Source organism: Diceros bicornis, chromosome 26 (genome assembly GCF_020826845.1).
Source record: "Diceros bicornis minor isolate mBicDic1 chromosome 26, mDicBic1.mat.cur, whole genome shotgun sequence".
NCBI classification, from domain to species: domain Eukaryota; kingdom Metazoa; phylum Chordata; class Mammalia; order Perissodactyla; family Rhinocerotidae; genus Diceros; species Diceros bicornis.
The window spans coordinates 31,877,255-31,898,939 of NC_080765.1; the positions used below are offsets into that span (position 1 = coordinate 31,877,255).

The 21,685-nt window shown below is 58.5% G+C and overlaps 1 protein-coding gene across 1 annotated transcript in view; it reads left to right on the forward strand.

Annotated features, from left to right (window-relative positions):
* Window positions 1–21,685, forward strand: part of LOC131422019 (basic proline-rich protein-like) — a 42,954-nt gene that overhangs the window by 11,808 nt on the left and 9,461 nt on the right. The window contains exons 5-23 of the mRNA XM_058568875.1: window positions 2,345–2,477; window positions 3,083–3,159; window positions 3,360–3,492; window positions 4,128–4,216; window positions 4,736–4,831; window positions 5,474–5,550; window positions 7,128–7,260; window positions 7,866–7,942; window positions 9,517–9,649; window positions 10,255–10,331; window positions 11,906–12,038; window positions 12,644–12,720; window positions 14,295–14,427; window positions 15,033–15,109; window positions 16,684–16,816; window positions 17,422–17,498; window positions 19,065–19,197; window positions 19,803–19,879; window positions 21,454–21,586. Of these exons, the coding sequence (XP_058424858.1) occupies window positions 2,345–2,477; window positions 3,083–3,159; window positions 3,360–3,492; window positions 4,128–4,216; window positions 4,736–4,831; window positions 5,474–5,550; window positions 7,128–7,260; window positions 7,866–7,942; window positions 9,517–9,649; window positions 10,255–10,331; window positions 11,906–12,038; window positions 12,644–12,720; window positions 14,295–14,427; window positions 15,033–15,109; window positions 16,684–16,816; window positions 17,422–17,498; window positions 19,065–19,197; window positions 19,803–19,879; window positions 21,454–21,586 (1,998 nt within the window). The remainder of the gene's footprint in view (window positions 1–2,344; window positions 2,478–3,082; window positions 3,160–3,359; window positions 3,493–4,127; window positions 4,217–4,735; window positions 4,832–5,473; window positions 5,551–7,127; window positions 7,261–7,865; window positions 7,943–9,516; window positions 9,650–10,254; window positions 10,332–11,905; window positions 12,039–12,643; window positions 12,721–14,294; window positions 14,428–15,032; window positions 15,110–16,683; window positions 16,817–17,421; window positions 17,499–19,064; window positions 19,198–19,802; window positions 19,880–21,453; window positions 21,587–21,685) is intronic.

Sequence of the window (21,685 nt, forward strand, 5' to 3'; positions counted from 1 at the left end):
TCCTAGACTGTGATGATTACGTGGTTCTGTGTGTTGAGAGCCAGGGTGGCTGCCTGGCACATAGTAGGCCCTCAACTGCTGGTGTTTGTCACAGTGAATGAATGCAGCAGTGGTTGTGGTGAGAAGAGAGATCAGGGTATCGGAGCTCTCACGTTGGGCAAATAGAAGATAAGTTTGCACTTTGTGGTCAGGTGAGAGAATTCAATGCCTCTGAGAGGAGTGTGGAATTATGGGCTGTGTTCTGGAGCTTTCCATGTGTCTTCTACCTGTTACTGGGTGTTTTATGTGTGCTGTATTCATGTCATGGTGGATGGTAACATTCTCATCTTGGGGCTGATGAAGCTTGTCTTACAGGGCTTGTGAGTTATCCAGGTCCTCTGGTGGCTAGGTGGTAAAGCCCAGATCATACCCAAGTGTGTTTGATTCTAAAGACCTTGTTGTCAGGAGCCAACCACCCTGGTTCTCATGAACGCAATCTACCGGGCAGCAGGAAGACCTTGGAGGCCTTTGAGTAGCCAATCAGTCGACATTTTGAACTTCTCTTCTGTGGAATGGCAAATAGAGAATGAAAGTGGGGCGACCTTGGAGGAAATAAGGTTTTTTTTTTTTTTTTGCTTTTTGCAGGGACATATTTATTTACCTTAATAGTTGGAAGAGAGAAGTATAAGTTGATAGGATGCTTGATTTTTATGTTTCACCTCTGGTGATGGCTTAACTATTTGAAGTGATTGAATTTTATAAGATTGGTGCTTAAAGATGGGAGAGAAATTAAGAGAAGACATTTTATTGTGTTTCTCCATCTTTGAAAAAATTTTAAATAGGCATGTCATTGAAATAAGATTTTCTTAGATTTAAAATACCGCTAACTAAAATTTGCTTTCTTCAGGCACAATGGTTACACGCCTAGTGCCAGATAATGCATCTCTGCTGCTAATACACTGGGATAATTCAGTTTTACTGGGTTTGCCTAATAATCTTAGAAATCATTTTATCTCCTTTTAGTTGATATACAACAAATAAAGGAAGACATCGAGACAATGAGAAAACAAAATAGAGAACTTGGAGAAAAAATATATATTTTGGAACAGAAGGTATCATTTCCTTTCAATTATTTTTCATGATTTCACATTCAATTACTTCCACCTCTGATAGTTCAGTTATTTTGCTCTCTCTTCTTTCATCCTATTGTCCTATTTCATATGTTCTATAAACAGTCCAAATTCAAAGCAAGATTCATAAAAGTAAAGCACTGCTTTCTTTGTGTGAAGACTCACACACTAGAAGATGTTTGTCTAGCACTGTAATTAATATTTTTGAATTGAGATTTCTCTCATGTATTAGTATAGATGAATGGATTAAAGAAAAATATTAAAGAAACGAAGCAGCAAAATAAAATTATTGCAGCTGAAATACTTAAATTTCAAGTAAAAATTCCTTCTTTGCCTGCATTACATTCCAAAAACAGAAGTAAAGTAATGAGTAATTATTACTGATTCAATGTATTTTGTTGAAGAATAACATCAAGACACTGGAAAAGGCTAACGATTGTTTGAATGACATCCTTCAAATTATGGGTGGTAGATTGGAATCTTTCTTCATGTGCTTGACATTTTTCCTGGGCCCAAGCTGGATCAAATACGCTCATGTGAAATATAGGGGTAGCTATGAGATATGTTTGGTTGATGTTACCTCATTTTATCATATCTCCCACTGTTTCTGTTGACATTTACATACATGTTTTGTAACAAACCTATGTGAAGATATTGGAAAAAGAAAAGTCTACAGAGAACATGAAAGATGTTATTTAATCACCCACTCAGCAATTTCAGAGATAGACTACCTACATTGGCTAGAGAATTTCCACTGTACAAATTAGCCTTCATGAGGACCAAAATTACATATATAAAAGATTAAAATGATGACATGTATTTATAAATTTTCTTATTGGAAATTAAGTCATTAATGAGAATGTTTTGCTTTAGGGTGAAATATCCCTTAAGGACGCTTGTGTAAATGATGTGACAGTGAAATCAGAAGAGGGTGCAAGAGGAAATGTATCACCTTAATATTGAGAAAGAGCCACTAAAAAGTTACTCGCATTATTTAATTCAATCACAGAACTGAAAAAAACGCCTTCATATATAATACTTGAGGTGAAATACACAAAAAATAAAATGAAAGATGTCAAACATTTTAAATAAACAACCCTTCCTGTACGGCGAAGTACATTAACATTGTTTTCCGAAACTACAAAATACAGTCCTGCATCACTGGGTTCCAGCATTAGATCCTGATGGTGTTTGTAACTGTGACATCCACCTACCTTTAACCTTGTGTTCCGCAGGTCAGCGTGGAAGCAGGAGGGCCTCCTCCCAGGGCGGGACCATCGGGCATGCCCTGGGGCTCAGGGCCACCTCTCCCCGCTCCACAGTGGCGGCCTGTGAGGCCCGGCGCATCGCCTCCACCTCCCCCACTCGGTAAGGTCATCTGAAGAGGATGAGTTGACTGGTATAGGAAAGCATCTTCATCTTTCTTCCTATGGATCTGTTGGGTTAAATGGAGAGATGTTACTGAGGGCTTGGCAGTGCGTGGGTCAACCTGGCTGAGGACTTTGTAAGGTTCCTCGAGTTTCTGGGGACGTACGTCCCCTGGGCTGTGTCGTGTCTCCATCCTGAGCCGGGCAGCAGGTGTGTCTTGTGGACAAGGGAAGAGGCTGCCTCCAGCGAGGCAGAAAGAGCGGTTCTGCAGATGCGCGTTGGCCAGAGACCACGTGGCGGGCTCTGTGGGGGTGGAGGCGCACCCCTAACCTTCTTGCCAGCTGGCTGAGCCCTGAGCTGAGGAGTCATGAAAATTCCTGAAGCGGGCCCTGCGGTGTCTTCCTCAAGGGTCAGGGGACGCGTCTCCCCCTCATCCTCCGGGGTCACCTGAGGCGTGTGGGGAGCCCTCTGCCGGCGGTGACGGCCCTGAGGGTGGGAAAGCGCCTCAGACTCTTTCTGGAGGAAGGCGCGGAGGGTCCGTTTTCCTTCCTCACAGTCTGTGCAAGCGGGACTAAGCCTCGTCCCTCCTCTCTGGCCTTTCTCAGATCCGGGACCTGGCCCCGCGGCTCCAGGGAGCAACGGCAGCTCCTCCTGCCCCGCGGAGCGGGAGGACCAGGGCCAGGTAAGCGCTGTGGTCGTTTTCACCCGTAACTGTTTCTGGAAACGTTGACGTGTGTGTGCAGCAGCCTCTCCGGGCCTGGTCTCCGGTTTGTGTGTTCCGTGGCGCATGTGCTGTGTCATTTCCTTCTCCGAAAGCACAGTCTTCCCCAGGAGCCTTCGGGCTTCTCCACACTCAGCTCTCATCTTTGGTGGCGCCTCCAGAAGCCTTCGGTGCTTCGGGGCCGAGGACTGCAGGGCTCTCACGGTGTGTTTCTGCAAGTAACACTCGGAGGGCGACACTGAAGCCCACACTGAAGTCTCCCGGCACAGCCGACTCCTTCCCGAACTGCTTGACGTGGGCTTGTGGTTGTTGTGGTTCCTTTGCTCCGTTCCTGGTGTGGGTTTGCTGAGGAGCCTGTTGGGAACGTCTGCCGTCATCCTCACGGGAGAGGAACGTGAGAGGCCGTCCCTCCAACTTCATGTTGGGTGCTTTGTGCGATGTCGAATGTTCTTGGATCCAGCAGACGTCACGGTTCCTCAGGATCCACTCTCTGTGGGTCAGTGTACTCTCCAGGACCCCCGCAGTGGTAGCCTAGGTCAGAATAGTGTGAGTGATCAGAGATGGCCTATTTGCAGTAGGAAATGGGCACGGACACCGAAGGAGTGAAGAGTGAACATCAGGACTGCGCTGCAGGACCCATTGCCCCCAGAGGCCTTCACTTGCCTTGACGTGAAGGCAGTCCTGTCGTGTCCTGTGGCGCCGTTAGAGCGGGGCCTTTCCCTCATCCCCCCCCCCCCGTCACGGGGTTTTACCACTGGAATCCAAACACGTCTGTGTTCATTCTGTCCTTTAGAATCCCCTCCTCACGTTTCCGTTGGACACAAATTAGTCCGCGTCTCACGGTGGCCTTAGAAATCTGCATTCGCTGTGGGTGACGATAGATAGAGCTGAGCCTAACCGAGTCCTGTCGGGCACACCGTTCCCCACAGAAAACGCAGGCCCCCGGGGGTGCCCAGCGCCACAGAGGTCCTGGTGCCCGTGGGCAGACCCCGAGCGGAGGAGAAGACCCCTTTGTCGTGTAGGGAAGCTGAGGCGGGGGACGGGCAGGGCAGGGGCCTGCAGGCAGAGCTTTTCCCCAGGAGCAGCTCGGCTTCCAGAGGTGGGGAGTGGGCTTTTCCATCCCTCTCGGGCGCTCTCTTCTGAATAGAGAGCCAACAAGCTTCTGTGGTGCTGGGGGTGGTGAGGAGGGTGGAGGCCGGTCCTGGACCGAGATGCCGGTCTGCCTGGAATCGGCTCCTTTCTCAGTCTGGTGTTGCCTCCTCCGGTCCTCTAGGACAGGACCCCTTGCTCTTGTGCTTTCGCCGACACGGGCGGTGACGTGTGGTGACAGTGGTTCATCCCCGTGGTGTTTGTTCCTCCCCAAGCTGGGCCGGCCCCAGCGGGAGGGGTAGAGCGGTCTGGCACGGATGCTGCTCTCTTGGCACCTGGGGCGGGGAGGGTGCCGGGCGCTGCCCCTGCTTCAGGGGGTTTCAGCTTCTGTTGGTGTTGGTGCTTCGGGTCTGCCACATCCACCTACCTTTAACCTTGTGTTCCGCAGGTCAGCGTGGAAGCAGGAGGGCCTCCTCCCAGGGCGGGACCATCGGGCATGCCCTGGGGCTCAGGGCCACCTCTCCCCGCTCCGCAGTGGCGGCCTGTGAGGCCCGGCGCGTCGCCTCCACCTCCCCCACTCGGTAAGGTCATCTGAAGAGGATGAGTTGACTGGTACAGGAAAGCATCTTCATCTTTCTTCCTATGGATCTGTTGGGTTAAATGGAGAGATGTTACTGAGGGCTTGGCAGTGCGTGGGTCAACCTGGCTGAGGACTTTGTAAGGTTCCTCGAGTTTCTGGGGACGTACGTCCCCTGGGCTGTGTCGTGTCTCCATCCTGAGCCGGGCAGCAGGTGTGTCTTGTGGACAAGGGAAGAGGCTGCCTCCAGCGAGGCAGAAAGAGCGGTTCTGCAGATGCGCGTTGGCCAGAGACCACGTGGCGGGCTCTGTGGGGGTGGAGGCGCACCCCTAACCTTCTTGCCAGCTGGCTGAGCCCTGAGCTGAGGAGTCATGAAAATTCCTGAAGCGGGCCCTGCGGTGTCTTCCTCAAGGGTCAGGGGACGCGTCTCCCCCTCATCCTCCGGGGTCACCTGAGGCGTGTGGGGAGCCCTCTGCCGCCGGCGAGGGCCCTGAGGGTGGGAAAGCGCCTCAGACTCTTTCTGGAGGAAGGCGCGGAGGGTCCGTTTTCCTTCCTCACAGTCTGTGCAAGCGGGACTAAACCTCGTCCCTCCTCTCTGGCCTTTCTCAGATCCGGGACCTGGCCCCGCGGCTCCAGGGAGCAACGGCAGCTCCTCCTGCCCCGCGGAGCGGGAGGACCAGGGCCAGGTAAGCGCTGTGGTCATTTTCACCCGTAGCTGTTTCTGGAAACGTTGACGTGTGTGTGCAGCAGCCTCTCCGGGCCTGGTCTCCGGTTTGTGTGTTCCGTGGCGCATGTGCTGTGTCATTTCCTTCTCCGAAAGCACAGTCTTCCCCAGGAGCCTTCGGGCTTCTCCACACTCAGCTCTCATCTTTGGTGGCACCTCCAGAAGCCTTCGGTGCTTCGGGGCCGAGGACTGCAGGGCTCTCACGGTGTGTTTCTGCAAGTAACACTCGGAGGGCGACACTGAAGCCCACACTGAAGTCTCCCGGCACAGCCGACTCCTTCCCGAACTGCTTGACGTGGGCTTGTGGTTGTTGTGGTTCCTTTGCTCCGTTCCTGGTGTGGGTTTGCTGAGGAGCCTGTTGGGAACGTCTGCCGTCATCCTCACGGGAGAGGAACGTGAGAGGCCGTCCCTCCAACTTCATGTTGGGTGCTTTGTGCGATGTCGAATGTTCATGGATGCAGCAGACGTCACGGTTCCTCAGGATCCACTCTCTGTGGGTCAGTGTACTCTCCAGGACCCCCGCAGTGGTAGCCTAGGTCAGAACAGTCTGAGCGATCAGAGATGGCCTATTTGCAGTAGGAAATGGGCACGGACACCGAAGGAGTGAAGAGTGAACATCAGGACTGCGCTGCAGGACCCATTGCCCCCAGAGGCCTTCACTTGCCTTGACGTGAAGGCAGTCCTGTCGTGTCCTGTGGCGCCGTTAGAGCGGGGCCCTTCCCTCATCCCCCCCCCCCCAGTCACGGGGTTTTACCACTGGAATCCAAACACGTCTGTGTTCATTCTGTCCTTTAGAATCCCCTCCTCACGTTTCCGTTGGACACAAATTAGTCCGCGTCTCACGTTGGCCTTAGAAATCTGCATTCCCTGTGGGTGACGATAGATAGAGCTGAGCCTAACCGTGTCCTGTCGGGCACACCGTTCCCCACAGAAAACGCAGGCCCCCGGGGGTGCCCAGCGCCACAGAGGTCCTGGTGCCCGTGGGCAGACCCCGAGCGGAGGAGAAGACCCCTTTGTCGTGTAGGGAAGCTGAGGCGGGGGACGGGCAGGGCAGGGGCCTGCAGGCAGAGCTTTTCTCCAGGAGCAGCTCGGCTTCCAGAGGTGGGGAGTGGGCTTTTCCATCCCTCTCGGGCGCTCTCTTCTGAATAGAGAGCCAACAAGCTTCTGTGGTCCTGGGGGTGGTGAGGAGGGTGGAGGCCAGTCCTGGACCGAGATGCCGGTCTGCCTGGAGTCGGCTCCTTTCTCAGTCTGGTGTTGCCTCCTCCGGTCCTCTAGGACAGGACCCCTTGCTCTTGTGCTTTCGCCGACACGGGCGGTGACGTGTGGTGACAGTGGTTCATCCCCGTGGTGTTTGTTCCTCCCCAAGCTGGGCCGGCCCCAGCGGGAGGGGTAGAGCGGTCTGGCACGGATGCTGCTCTCTTGGCACCTGGGGCGGGGAGGGTGCCGGGCGCTGCCCCTGCTTCAGGGGGTTTCAGCTTCTGTTGGTGTTGGTGCTTCGGGTCTGCCACATCCACCTACCTTTAACCTTGTGTTCCGCAGGTCAGCGTGGAAGCAGGAGGGCCTCCTCCCAGGGCGGGACCATCGGGCATGCCCTGGGGCTCAGGGCCACCTCTCCCCGCTCCGCAGTGGCGGCCTGTGAGGCCCGGCGCGTCGCCTCCACCTCCCCCACTCGGTAAGGTCATCTGAAGAGGATGAGTTGACTGGTACAGGAAAGCATCTTCATCTTTCTTCCTATGGATCTGTTGGGTTAAATGGAGAGATGTTACTGAGGGCTTGGCAGTGCGTGGGTCAACCTGGCTGAGGACTTTGTAAGGTTCCTCGAGTTTCTGGGGACGTACGTCCCCTGGGCTGTGTCGTGTCTCCATCCTGAGCCGGGCAGCAGGTGTGTCTTGTGGACAAGGGAAGAGGCTGCCTCCAGCGAGGCAGAAAGAGCGGTTCTGCAGATGCGCGTTGGCCAGAGACCACGTGGCGGGCTCTGTGGGGGTGGAGGCGCACCCCTAACCTTCTTGCCAGCTGGCTGAGCCCTGAGCTGAGGAGTCATGAAAATTCCTGAAGCGGGCCCTGCGGTGTCTTCCTCAAGGGTCAGGGGACGCGTCTCCCCCTCATCCTCCGGGGTCACCTGAGGCGTGTGGGGAGCCCTCTGCCGCCGGCGAGGGCCCTGAGGGTGGGAAAGCGCCTCAGACTCTTTCTGGAGGAAGGCGCGGAGGGTCCGTTTTCCTTCCTCACAGTCTGTGCAAGCGGGACTAAACCTCGTCCCTCCTCTCTGGCCTTTCTCAGATCCGGGACCTGGCCCCGCGGCTCCAGGGAGCAACGGCAGCTCCTCCTGCCCCGCGGAGCGGGAGGACCAGGGCCAGGTAAGCGCTGTGGTCGTTTTCACCCGTAGCTGTTTCTGGAAACGTTGACGTGTGTGTGCAGCAGCCTCTCCGGGCCTGGTCTCCGGTTTGTGTGTTCCGTGGCGCATGTGCTGTGTCATTTCCTTCTCCGAAAGCACAGTCTTCCCCAGGAGCCTTCGGGCTTCTCCACACTCAGCTCTCATCTTTGGTGGCACCTCCAGAAGCCTTCGGTGCTTCGGGGCCGAGGACTGCAGGGCTCTCACGGTGTGTTTCTGCAAGTAACACTCGGAGGGCGACACTGAAGCCCACACTGAAGTCTCCCGGCACAGCCGACTCCTTCCCGAACTGCTTGACGTGGGCTTGTGGTTGTTGTGGTTCCTTTGCTCCGTTCCTGGTGTGGGTTTGCTGAGGAGCCTGTTGGGAACGTCTGCCGTCATCCTCACGGGAGAGGAACGTGAGAGGCCGTCCCTCCAACTTCATGTTGGGTGCTTTGTGCGATGTCGAATGTTCTTGGATGCAGCAGACGTCACGGTTCCTCAGGATCCACTCTCTGTGGGTCAGTGTACTCTCCAGGACCCCCGCAGTGGTAGCCTAGGTCAGAACAGTCTGAGCGATCAGAGATGGCCTATTTGCAGTAGGAAATGGGCACGGACACCGAAGGAGTGAAGAGTGAACATCAGGACTGCGCTGCAGGACCCATTGCCCCCAGAGGCCTTCACTTGCCTTGACGTGAAGGCAGTCCTGACCTGTCCTGTGGCGCCGTTAGAGCGGGGCCCTTCCCTCATCCCCCCCCCCGTCACGGAGTTTTACCACTGGAATCCAAACACGTCTGTGTTCATTCTGTCCTTTAGAATCCCCTCCTCACGTTTCCGTTGGACACAAATTAGTCCGCGTCTCACGTTGGCCTTAGAAATCTGCATTCCCTGTGGGTGACGATAGATAGAGCTGAGCCTAACCGTGTCCTGTCGGGCACACCGTTCCCCACAGAAAACGCAGGCCCCCAGGGGTGCCCAGCGCCACAGAGGTCCTGGTGCCCGTGGGCAGACCCCGAGCGGAGGAGAAGACCCCTTTGTCGTGTAGGGAAGCTGAGGCGGGGGACGGGCAGGGCAGGGGCCTGCAGGCAGAGCTTTTCTCCAGGAGCAGCTCGGCTTCCAGAGGTGGGGAGTGGGCTTTTCCATCCCTCTCGGGCGCTCTCTTCTGAATAGAGAGCCAACAAGCTTCTGTGGTCCTGGGGGTGGTGAGGAGGGTGGAGGCCAGTCCTGGACCGAGTTGCCGGTCTGCCTGGAGTCGGCTCCTTTCTCAGTCTGGTGTTGCCTCCTCCGGTCCTCTAGGACAGGACCCCTTGCTCTTGTGCTTTCGCCGACACGGGCGGTGACGTGTGGTGACAGTGGTTCATCCCCGTGGTGTTTGTTCCTCCCCAAGCTGGGCCGGCCCCAGCGGGAGGGGTAGAGCGGTCTGGCACGGATGCTGCTCTCTTGGCACCTGGGGCGGGGAGGGTGCCGGGCGCTGCCCCTGCTTCAGGGGGTTTCAGCTTCTGTTGGTGTTGGTGCTTCGGGTCTGCCACATCCACCTACCTTTAACCTTGTGTTCCGCAGGTCAGCGTGGAAGCAGGAGGGCCTCCTCCCAGGGCGGGACCATCGGGCATGCCCTGGGGCTCAGGGCCACCTCTCCCCGCTCCGCAGTGGCGGCCTGTGAGGCCCGGCGCGTCGCCTCCACCTCCCCCACTCGGTAAGGTCATCTGAAGAGGATGAGTTGACTGGTACAGGAAAGCATCTTCATCTTTCTTCCTATGGATCTGTTGGGTTAAATGGAGAGATGTTACTGAGGGCTTGGCAGTGCGTGGGTCAACCTGGCTGAGGACTTTGTAAGGTTCCTCGAGTTTCTGGGGACGTACGTCCCCTGGGCTGTGTCGTGTCTCCATCCTGAGCCGGGCAGCAGGTGTGTCTTGTGGACAAGGGAAGAGGCTGCCTCCAGCGAGGCAGAAAGAGCGGTTCTGCAGATGCGCGTTGGCCAGAGACCACGTGGCGGGCTCTGTGGGGGTGGAGGCGCACCCCTAACTTTCTTGCCAGCTGGCTGAGCCCTGAGCTGAGGAGTCATGAAAATTCCTGAAGCGGGCCCTGCGGTGTCTTCCTCAAGGGTCAGGGGACGCGTCTCCCCCTCATCCTCCGGGGTCACCTGAGGCGTGTGGGGAGCCCTCTGCCGCCGGCGAGGGCCCTGAGGGTGGGAAAGCGCCTCAGACTCTTTCTGGAGGAAGGCGCGGAGGGTCCGTTTTCCTTCCTCACAGTCTGTGCAAGCGGGACTAAACCTCGTCCCTCCTCTCTGGCCTTTCTCAGATCCGGGACCTGGCCCCGCGGCTCCAGGGAGCAACGGCAGCTCCTCCTGCCCCGCGGAGCGGGAGGACCAGGGCCAGGTAAGCGCTGTGGTCGTTTTCACCCGTAGCTGTTTCTGGAAACGTTGACGTGTGTGTGCAGCAGCCTCTCCGGGCCTGGTCTCCGGTTTGTGTGTTCCGTGGCGCATGTGCTGTGTCATTTCCTTCTCCGAAAGCACAGTCTTCCCCAGGAGCCTTCGGGCTTCTCCACACTCAGCTCTCATCTTTGGTGGCACCTCCAGAAGCCTTCGGTGCTTCGGGGCCGAGGACTGCAGGGCTCTCACGGTGTGTTTCTGCAAGTAACACTCGGAGGGCGACACTGAAGCCCACACTGAAGTCTCCCGGCACAGCCGACTCCTTCCCGAACTGCTTGACGTGGGCTTGTGGTTGTTGTGGTTCCTTTGCTCCGTTCCTGGTGTGGGTTTGCTGAGGAGCCTGTTGGGAACGTCTGACGTCATCCTCACGGGAGAGGAACGTGAGAGGCCGTCCCTCCAACTTCATGTTGGGTGCTTTGTGCGATGTCGAATGTTCTTGGATGCAGCAGACGTCACGGTTCCTCAGGATCCACTCTCTGTGGGTCAGTGTACTCTCCAGGACCCCCGCAGTGGTAGCCTAGGTCAGAACAGTCTGAGCGATCAGAGATGGCCTATTTGCAGTAGGAAATGGGCACGGACACCGAAGGAGTGAAGAGTGAACATCAGGACTGCGCTGCAGGACCCATTGCCCCCAGAGGCCTTCACTTGCCTTGACGTGAAGGCAGTCCTGACCTGTCCTGTGGCGCCGTTAGAGCGGGGCCCTTCCCTCATCCCCCCCCCCGTCACGGAGTTTTACCACTGGAATCCAAACACGTCTGTGTTCATTCTGTCCTTTAGAATCCCCTCCTCACGTTTCCGTTGGACACAAATTAGTCCGCGTCTCACGTTGGCCTTAGAAATCTGCATTCCCTGTGGGTGACGATAGATAGAGCTGAGCCTAACCGTGTCCTGTCGGGCACACCGTTCCCCACAGAAAACGCAGGCCCCCGGGGGTGCCCAGCGCCACAGAGGTCCTGGTGCCCGTGGGCAGACCCCGAGCGGAGGAGAAGACCCCTTTGTCGTGTAGGGAAGCTGAGGCGGGGGACGGGCAGGGCAGGGGCCTGCAGGCAGAGCTTTTCTCCAGGAGCAGCTCGGCTTCCAGAGGTGGGGAGTGGGCTTTTCCATCCCTCTCGGGCGCTCTCTTCTGAATAGAGAGCCAACAAGCTTCTGTGGTGCTGGGGGTGGTGAGGAGGGTGGAGGCCAGTCCTGGACCGAGATGCCGGTCTGCCTGGAGTCGGCTCCTTTCTCAGTCTGGTGTTGCCTCCTCCGGTCCTCTAGGACAGGACCCCTTGCTCTTGTGCTTTCGCCGACACGGGCGGTGACGTGTGGTGACAGTGGTTCATCCCCGTGGTGTTTGTTCCTCCCCAAGCTGGGCCGGCCCCAGCGGGAGGGGTAGAGCGGTCTGGCACGGATGCTGCTCTCTTGGCACCTGGGGCGGGGAGGGTGCCGGGCGCTGCCCCTGCTTCAGGGGGTTTCAGCTTCTGTTGGTGTTGGTGCTTCGGGTCTGCCACATCCACCTCCCTTTAACCTTGTGTTCCGCAGGTCAGCGTGGAAGCAGGAGGGCCTCCTCCCAGGGCGGGACCATCGGGCATGCCCTGGGGCTCAGGGCCACCTCTCCCCGCTCCGCAGTGGCGGCCTGTGAGGCCCGGCGCGTCGCCTCCACCTCCCCCACTCGGTAAGGTCATCTGAAGAGGATGAGTTGACTGGTACAGGAAAGCATCTTCATCTTTCTTCCTATGGATCTGTTGGGTTAAATGGAGAGATGTTACTGAGGGCTTGGCAGTGCGTGGGTCAACCTGGCTGAGGACTTTGTAAGGTTCCTCGAGTTTCTGGGGACGTACGTCCCCTGGGCTGTGTCGTGTCTCCATCCTGAGCCGGGCAGCAGGTGTGTCTTGTGGACAAGGGAAGAGGCTGCCTCCAGCGAGGCAGAAAGAGCGGTTCTGCAGATGCGCGTTGGCCAGAGACCACGTGGCGGGCTCTGTGGGGGTGGAGGCGCACCCCTAACCTTCTTGCCAGCTGGCTGAGCCCTGAGCTGAGGAGTCATGAAAATTCCTGAAGCGGGCCCTGCGGTGTCTTCCTCAAGGGTCAGGGGACGCGTCTCCCCCTCATCCTCCGGGGTCACCTGAGGCGTGTGGGGAGCCCTCTGCCGCCGGCGAGGGCCCTGAGGGTGGGAAAGTGCCTCAGACTCTTTCTGGAGGAAGGCGCGGAGGGTCCGTTTTCCTTCCTCACAGTCTGTGCAAGCGGGACTAAACCTCGTCCCTCCTCTCTGGCCTTTCTCAGATCCGGGACCTGGCCCCGCGGCTCCAGGGAGCAACGGCAGCTCCTCCTGCCCCGCGGAGCGGGAGGACCAGGGCCAGGTAAGCGCTGTGGTCGTTTTCACCCGTAGCTGTTTCTGGAAACGTTGACGTGTGTGTGCAGCAGCCTCTCCGGGCCTGGTCTCCGGTTTGTGTGTTCCGTGGCGCATGTGCTGTGTCATTTCCTTCTCCGAAAGCACAGTCTTCCCCAGGAGCCTTCGGGCTTCTCCACACTCAGCTCTCATCTTTGGTGGCACCTCCAGAAGCCTTCGGTGCTTCAGGGCCGAGGACTGCAGGGCTCTCACGGTGTGTTTCTGCAAGTAACACTCGGAGGGCGACACTGAAGCCCACACTGAAGTCTCCCGGCACAGCCGACTCCTTCCCGAACTGCTTGACGTGGGCTTGTGGTTGTTGTGGTTCCTTTGCTCCGTTCCTGGTGTGGGTTTGCTGAGGAGCCTGTTGGGAACGTCTGCCGTCATCCTCACGGGAGAGGAACGTGAGAGGCCGTCCCTCCAACTTCATGTTGGGTGCTTTGTGCGATGTCGAATGTTCTTGGATCAAGCAGACGTCACGGTTCCTCAGGATCCACTCTCTGTGGGTCAGTGTACTCTCCAGGACCCCCGCAGTGGTAGCCTAGGTCAGAACAGTCTGAGCGATCAGAGATGGCCTATTTGCAGTAGGAAATGGGCACGGACACCGAAGGAGTGAAGAGTGAACATCAGGACTGCGCTGCAGGACCCATTGCCCCCAGAGGCCTTCACTTGCCTTGACGTGAAGGCAGTCCTGACCTGTCCTGTGGCGCCATTAGAGCGGGGCCCTTCCCTCATCCCCCCCCCCGTCACGGAGTTTTACCACTGGAATCCAAACACGTCTGTGTTCATTCTGTCCTTTAGAATCCCCTCCTCACGTTTCCGTTGGACACAAATTAGTCCGCGTCTCACGTTGGCCTTAGAAATCTGCATTCCCTGTGGGTGACGATAGATAGAGCTGAGCCTAAACGTGTCCTGTCGGGGACACCGTTCCCCACAGAAAACGCAGGCCCCCGGGGGTGCCCAGCGCCACAGAGGTCCTGGTGCCCGTGGGCAGACCCCGAGCGGAGGAGAAGACCCCTTTGTCGTGTAGGGAAGCTGAGGCGGGGGACGGGCAGGGCAGGGGCCTGCAGGCAGAGCTTTTCTCCAGGAGCAGCTCGGCTTCCAGAGGTGGGGAGTGGGCTTTTCCATCCCTCTCGGGCGCTCTCTTCTGAATAGAGAGCCAACAAGCTTCTGTGGTCCTGGGGGTGGTGAGGAGGGTGGAGGCCAGTCCTGGACCGAGATGCCGGTCTGCCTGGAGTCGGCTCCTTTCTCAGTCTGGTGTTGCCTCCTCCGGTCCTCTAGGACAGGACCCCTTGCTCTTGTGCTTTCGCCGACACGGGCGGTGACGTGTGGTGACAGTGGTTCATCCCCGTGGTGTTTGTTCCTCTCCAAGCTGGGCCGGCCCCAGCGGGAGGGGTAGAGCGGTCTGGCACGGATGCTGCTCTCTTGGCACCTGGGGCGGGGAGGGTGCCGGGCGCTGCCCCTGCTTCAGGGGGTTTCAGCTTCTGTTGGTGTTGGTGCTTCGGGTCTGCCACATCCACCTACCTTTAACCTTGTGTTCCGCAGGTCAGCGTGGAAGCAGGAGGGCCTCCTCCCAGGGCGGGACCATCGGGCATGCCCTGGGGCTCAGGGCCACCTCTCCCCGCTCCGCAGTGGCGGCCTGTGAGGCCCGGCGCGTCGCCTCCACCTCCCCCACTCGGTAAGGTCATCTGAAGAGGATGAGTTGACTGGTACAGGAAAGCATCTTCATCTTTCTTCCTATGGATCTGTTGGGTTAAATGGAGAGATGTTACTGAGGGCTTGGCAGTGCGTGGGTCAACCTGGCTGAGGACTTTGTAAGGTTCCTCGAGTTTCTGGGGACGTACGTCCCCTGGGCTGTGTCGTGTCTCCATCCTGAGCCGGGCAGCAGGTGTGTCTTGTGGACAAGGGAAGAGGCTGCCTCCAGCGAGGCAGAAAGAGCGGTTCTGCAGATGCGCGTTGGCCAGAGACCACGTGGCGGGCTCTGTGGGGGTGGAGGCGCACCCCTAACCTTCTTGCCAGCTGGCTGAGCCCTGAGCTGAGGAGTCATGAAAATTCCTGAAGCGGGCCCTGCGGTGTCTTCCTCAAGGGTCAGGGGACGCGTCTCCCCCTCATCCTCCGGGGTCACCTGAGGCGTGTGGGGAGCCCTCTGCCGCCGGCGAGGGCCCTGAGGGTGGGAAAGCGCCTCAGACTCTTTCTGGAGGAAGGCGCGGAGGGTCCGTTTTCCTTCCTCACAGTCTGTGCAAGCGGGACTAAACCTCGTCCCTCCTCTCTGGCCTTTCTCAGATCCGAGACCTGGCCCCGCGGCTCCAGGGAGCAACGGCAGCTCCTCCTGCCCCGCGGAGCGGGAGGACCAGGGCCAGGTAAGTGCTGTGGTCGTTTTCACCCGTAGCTGTTTCTGGAAACGTTGACGTGTGTGTGCAGCAGCCTCTCCGGGCCTGGTCTCCGGTTTGTGTGTTCCGTGGCGCATGTGCTGTGTCATTTCCTTCTCCGAAAGCACAGTCTTCCCCAGGAGCCTTCGGGCTTCTCCACACTCAGCTCTCATCTTTGGTGGCACCTCCAGAAGCCTTCGGTGCTTCGGGGCCGAGGACTGCAGGGCTCTCACGGTGTGTTTCTGCAAGTAACACTCGGAGGGCGACACTGAAGCCCACACTGAAGTCTCCCGGCACAGCCTACTCCTTCCCGAACTGCTTGGCGTGGGCTTGTGGTTGTTGTGGTTCCTTTGCTCCGTTCCTGGTGTGGGTTTGCTGAGGAGCCTGTTGGGAACGTCTGCCGTCATCCTCACGGGAGAGGAACGTGAGAGGCCGTCCCTCCAACTTCATGTTGGGTGCTTTGTGCGATGTCGAATGTTCTTGGATGCAGCAGACGTCACGGTTCCTCAGGATCCACTCTCTGTGGGTCAGTGTACTCTCCAGGACCCCCGCAGTGGTAGCCTAGGTCAGAATAGTGTGAGTGATCAGAGATGGCCTATTTGCAGTAGGAAATGGGCACGGACACCGAAGGAGTGAAGAGTGAACATCAGGACTGCGCTGCAGGACCCATTGCCCCCAGAGGCCTTCACTTGCCTTGACGTGAAGGCAGTCCTGACCTGTCCTGTGGCGCCGTTAGAGCGGGGCCTTTCCCTCATCCCCCCCCCCGTCACGGGGTTTTACCACTGGAATCCAAACACGTCTGTGTTCATTCTGTCCTTTAGAATCCCCTCCTCACGTTTCCGTTGGACACGAATTAGTCCGCGTCTCACGGTGGCCTTAGAAATCTGCATTCGCTGTGGGTGACGATAGATAGAGCTGAGCCTAACCGAGTCCTGTCGGGCACACCGTTCCCCACAGAAAACCCAGGCCCCCGGGGGTGCCCAGCGCCACAGAGGTCCTGGTGCCCGTGGGCAGACCCCGAGCGGAGGAGAAGACCCCTTTGTCGTGTAGGGAAGCTGAGGCGGGGGACGGGCAGGGCAGGGGCCTGCAGGCAGAGCTTTTCCCCAGGAGCAGCTCGGCTTCCAGAGGTGGGGAGTGGGCTTTTCCATCCCTCTCGGGCGCTCTCTTCTGAATAGAGAGCCAACAAGCTTCTGTGGTGCTGGGGGTGGTGAGGAGGGTGGAGGCCAGTCCTGGACCGAGATGCCGGTCTGCCTGGAGTCGGCTCCTTTCTCAGTCTGGTGTTGCCTCCTCCGGTCCTCTAGGACAGGACCCCTTGCTCTTGTGCTTTCGCCGACACGGGCGGTGACGTGTGGTGACAGTGGTTCATCCCCGTGGTGTTTGTTCCTCCCCAAGCTGGGCCGGCCCCAGCGGGAGGGGTAGAGCGGTCTGGCACGGATGCTGCTCTCTTGGCACCTGGGGCGGGGAGGGTGCCGGGCGCTGCCCCTGCTTCAGGGGGTTTCAGCTTCTGTTGGTGTTGGTGCTTCGGGTCTGCCACATCCACCTACCTTTAACCTTGTGTTCCGCAGGTCAGCGTGGAAGCAGGAGGGCCTCCTCCCAGGGCGGGACCATCGGGCATGCCCTGGGGCTCAGGGCCACCTCTCCCCGCTCCGCAGTGGCGGCCTGTGAGGCCCGGCGCGTCGCCTCCACCTCCCCCACTCGGTAAGGTCATCTGAAGAGGATGAGTTGACTGGTACAGGAAAGCATCTTCATCTTTCTTCCTATGGATCTGTTGGGTTAAATGGAGAGATGTTACTGAGGGCTTGGCAGTGCGTGGGTCAACCTGGCTGAGGACTTTGTAAGGTTCCTCGAGTTTCTGGGGACGTACGTCCCCTGGGCTGTGTCGTGTCTCCATCCTGAGCCGGGCAGCAGGTGTGTCTTGTGGACAAGGGAAGAGGCTGCCTCCAGCGAGGCAGAAAGAGCGGTTCTGCAGATGCGCGTTGGCCAGAGACCACGTGGCGGGCTCTGTGGGGGTGGAGGCGCACCCCTAACCTTCTTGCCAGCTGGCTGAGCCCTGAGCTGAGGAGTCATGAAAATTCCTGAAGCGGGCCCTGCGGTGTCTTCCTCAAGGGTCAGGGGACGCGTCTCCCCCTCATCCTCCGGGGTCACCTGAGGCGTGTGGGGAGCCCTCTGCCGCCGGCGAGGGCCCTGAGGGTGGGAAAGCGCCTCAGACTCTTTCTGGAGGAAGGCGCGGAGGGTCCGTTTTCCTTCCTCACAGTCTGTGCAAGCGGGACTAAACCTCGTCCCTCCTCTCTGGCCTTTCTCAGATCCGGGACCTGGCCCCGCGGCTCCAGGGAGCAACGGCAGCTCCTCCTGCCCCGCGGAGCGGGAGGACCAGGGCCAGGTAAGCGCTGTGGTCGTTTTCACCCGTAGCTGTTTCTGGAAACGTTGACGTGTGTGTGCAGCAGCCTCTCCGGGCCTGGTCTCCGGTTTGTGTGTTCCGTGGCGCATGTGCTGTGTCATTTCCTTCTCCGAAAGCACAGTCTTCCCCAGGAGCCTTCGGGCTTCTCCACACTCAGCTCTCATCTTTGGTGGCACCTCCAGAAGCCTTCGGTGCTTCGGGGCCGAGGACTGCAGGGCTCTCACGGTGTGTTTCTGCAAGTAACACTCGGAGGGCGACACTGAAGCCCACACTGAAGTCTCCCGGCACAGCCGACTCCTTCCCGAACTGCTTGACGTGGGCTTGTGGTTGTTGTGGTTCCTTTGCTCCGTTCCTGGTGTGGGTTTGCTGAGGAGCCTGTTGGGAACGTCTGCCGTCATCCTCACGGGAGAGGAACGTGAGAGGCCGTCCCTCCAACTTCATGTTGGGTGCTTTGTGCGATGTCGAATGTTCTTGGATCCAGCAGACGTCACGGTTCCTCAGGATCCACTCTCTGTGGGTCAGTGTACTCTCCAGGACCCCCGCAGTGGTAGCCTAGGTCAGAACAGTCTGAGTGATCAGAGATGGCCTATTTGCAGTAGGAAATGGGCACGGACACCGAAGGAGTGAAGAGTGAACATCAGGACTGCGCTGCAGGACCCATTGCCCCCAGAGGCCTTCACTTGCCTTGACGTGAAGGCAGTCCTGTGGCGCCATTAGAGCGGGGCACTTCCCTCATCCCCCCCCGCCCGTCACGGGGTTTTTCCACTGGAATCCAAACACGTCTGTGTTCATTCTGTCCTTTAGAATCCCCTCCTCACGTTTCCGTTGGACACAAATTAGTCCGCGTCTCACGGTGGCCTTAGAAATCTGCATTCCCTGTGGGTGACGATAGATAGAGCTGAGCCTAACCGTGTCCTGTCGGGCACACCGTTCCCCACAGAAAACGCAGGCCCCCGGGGGTGCCCAGCGCCACAGAGGTCCTGGTGCCCGTGGGCAGACCCCGAGCGGAGGAGAAGACCCCTTTGTCGTGTAGGGAAGCTGAGGCGGGGGACGGGCAGGGCAGGGGCCTGCAGGCAGAGCTTTTCTCCAGGAGCAGCTCGGCTTCCAGAGGTGGGGAGTGGGCTTTTCCATCCCTCTCGGGCGCTCTCTTCTGAATAGAGAGCCAACAAGCTTCTGTGGTGCTGGGGGTGGTGAGGAGGGTGGAGGCCAGTCCTGGACCGAGATGCCGGTCTGCCTGGAGTCGGCTCCTTTCTCAGTCTGGTGTTGCCTCCTCCGGTCCTCTAGGACAGGACCCCTTGCTCTTGTGCTTTCGCCGACACGGGCGGTGACGTGTGGTGACAGTGGTTCATCCCCGTGGTGTTTGTTCCTCCCCAAGCTGGGCCGGCCCCAGCGGGAGGGGTAGAGCGGTCTGGCACGGATGCTGCTCTCTTGGCACCTGGGGCGGGGAGGGTGCCGGGCGCTGCCCCTGCTTCAGGGGGTTTCAGCTTCTGTTGGTGTTGGTGCTTCGGGTCTGCCACATCCACCTCCCTTTAACCTTGTGTTCCGCAGGTCAGCGTGGAAGCAGGAGGGCCTCCTCCCAGGGCGGGACCATCGGGCATGCCCTGGGGCTCAGGGCCACCTCTCCCCGCTCCGCAGTGGCGGCCTGTGAGGCCCGGCGCGTCGCCTCCACCTCCCCCACTCGGTAAGGTCATCTGAAGAGGATGAGTTGACTGGTACAGGAAAGCATCTTCATCTTTCTTCCTATGGATCTGTTGGGTTAAATGGAGAGATGTTACTGAGGGCTTGGCAGTGCGTGGGTCAACCTGGCTGAGGACTTTGTAAGGTTCCTCGAGTTTCTGGGGACGTACGTCCCCTGGGCTGTGTCGTGTCTCCATCCTGAGCCGGGCAGCAGGTGTGTCTTGTGGACAAGGGAAGAGGCTGCCTCCAGCGAGGCAGAAAGAGCGGTTCTGCAGATGCGCGTTGGCCAGAGACCACGTGGCGGGCTCTGTGGGGGTGGAGGCGCACCCCTAACCTTCTTGCCAGCTGGCTGAGCCCTGAGCTGAGGAGTCATGAAAATTCCTGAAGCGGGCCCTGCGGTGTCTTCCTCAAGGGTCAGGGGACGCGTCTCCCCCTCATCCTCCGGGGTCACCTGAGGCGTGTGGGGAGCCCTCTGCCGCCGGCGAGGGCCCTGAGGGTGGGAAAGCGCCTCAGACTCTTTCTGGAGGAAGGCGCGGAGGGTCCGTTTTCCTTCCTCACAGTCTGTGCAAGCGGGACTAAACCTCGTCCCTCCTCTCTGGCCTTTCTCAGATCCGGGACCTGGCCCCGCGGCTCCAGGGAGCAACGGCAGCTCCTCCTGCCCCGCGGAGCGGGAGGACCAGGGCCAGGTAAGCGCTGTGGTCGTTTTCACCCGTAGCTGTTTCTGGAAACGTTGACGTGTGTGTGCAGCAGCCTCTCCGGGCCTGGTCTCCGGTTTGTGTGTTCCGTGGCGCATGTGCTGTGTCATTTCCTTCTCCGAAAGCACAGTCTTCCCCAGGAGCCTTCGGGCTTCTCCACACTCAGCTCTCATCTTTGGTGGCGCCTCCAGAAGCCTTCGGTGCTTCGGGGCCGAGGACTGCAGGGCTCTCACGGTGTGTTTCTGCAAGTAACACTCGGAGGGCGACACTGAAGCCCACACTGAAGTCTCCCGGCACAGCCGACTCCTTCCCGAACTGCTTGACGTGGGCTTGTGGTTGTTGTGGTTCCTTTGCTCCGTTCCTGGTGTGGGTTTGCTGAGGAGCCTGTTGGGAACGTCTGCCGTCATCCTCACGGGAGAGGAACGTGAGAGGCCGTCCCTCCAACTTCATGTTGGGTGCTTTGTGCGATGTCGAATGTTCTTGGATGCAGCAGACGTCACGGTTCCTCAGGATCCACTCTCTGTGGGTCAGTGTACTCTCCAGGACCCCCACAGTGGTAGCCTAGGTCAGAACAGTCTGAGCGATCAGAGATGGCCTATTTGCAGTAGGAAATGGGCACGGACACCGAAGGAGTGAAGAGTGAACATCAGGACTGCGCTGCAGGACCCATTGCCCCCAGAGGCCTTCACTTGCCTTGACGTGAAGGCAGTCCTGTCGTGTCCTGTGGCGCCGTTAGAGCGGGGCCCTTCCCTCATCCCCCCCCCCCGTCACGGGGTTTTACCACTGGAATCCAAACACGTCTGTGTTGATTCTGTCCTTTAGAATCCCCTCCTCACGTTTCCGTTGGACACAAATTAGTCCGCGTCTCACGGTGGCCTTAGAAATCTGCATTCCCTGTGGGTGATGATAGATAGAGCTGAGCCTAACCGTGTCCTGTCGGGCACACCGTTCCCCACAGAAAATGCAGGCCCCCGGGGGTGCCCAGCGCCACAGAGGTCCTGGTGCCCGTGGGCAGACCCCGAGCGGAGAAGAAGACCCCTTTGTCGTGTAGGGAAGCTGAGGCGGGGGACGGGCAGGGCAGGGGCCTGCAGGCAGAGCTTTTCTCCAGGAGCAGCTCGGCTTCCAGAGGTGGGGAGTGGGCTTTTCCATCTCTCTCGGGCGCTCTCTTCTGAATAGAGAGCCAACAAGCTTCTGTGGTGCTGGGGGTGGTGAGGAGGGTGGAGGCCAGTCCTTGACCGAGATGCCGGTCTGCCTGGAGTCGGCTCCTTTCTCAGTCTGGTGTGGCCTCCTCCGGTCGTCTAGGACAGGACCCCTTGCTCTTGTGCTTTCGCCGACACGGGCGGTGACGTGTGGTGACAGTGGTTCATCCCCGTGGTGTTTGTTCCTCCTCAAGCTGGGCCGGCCCCAGCGGGAAGAGTAGAGCGTCTGGCACGGATGCTGCTCTCTTGGCAGCTGGGGCGGGGAGGGTGCCGGGCGCTGCCCCTGCTTCAGGGGGTTTCAGCTTCTGTTGGTGTTGGTGCTTCGGGTCTGCCACATCCACCTACCTTTAACCTTGTGTTCCGCAGGTCAGCGTGGAAGCAGGAGGGCCTCCTCCCAGGGCGGGACCATCGGGCATGCCCTGGGGCTCAGGGCCACCTCTCCCCGCTCCGCAGTGGCGGCCTGTGAGGCCCGGCGCGTCGCCTCCACCTCCCCCACTCGGTAAGGTCATCTGAAGAGGATGAGTTGACTGGTACAGGAAAGCATCTTCATCTTTCTTCCTATGGATCTGTTGGGTTAAATGGAGAGATGTTACTGAGG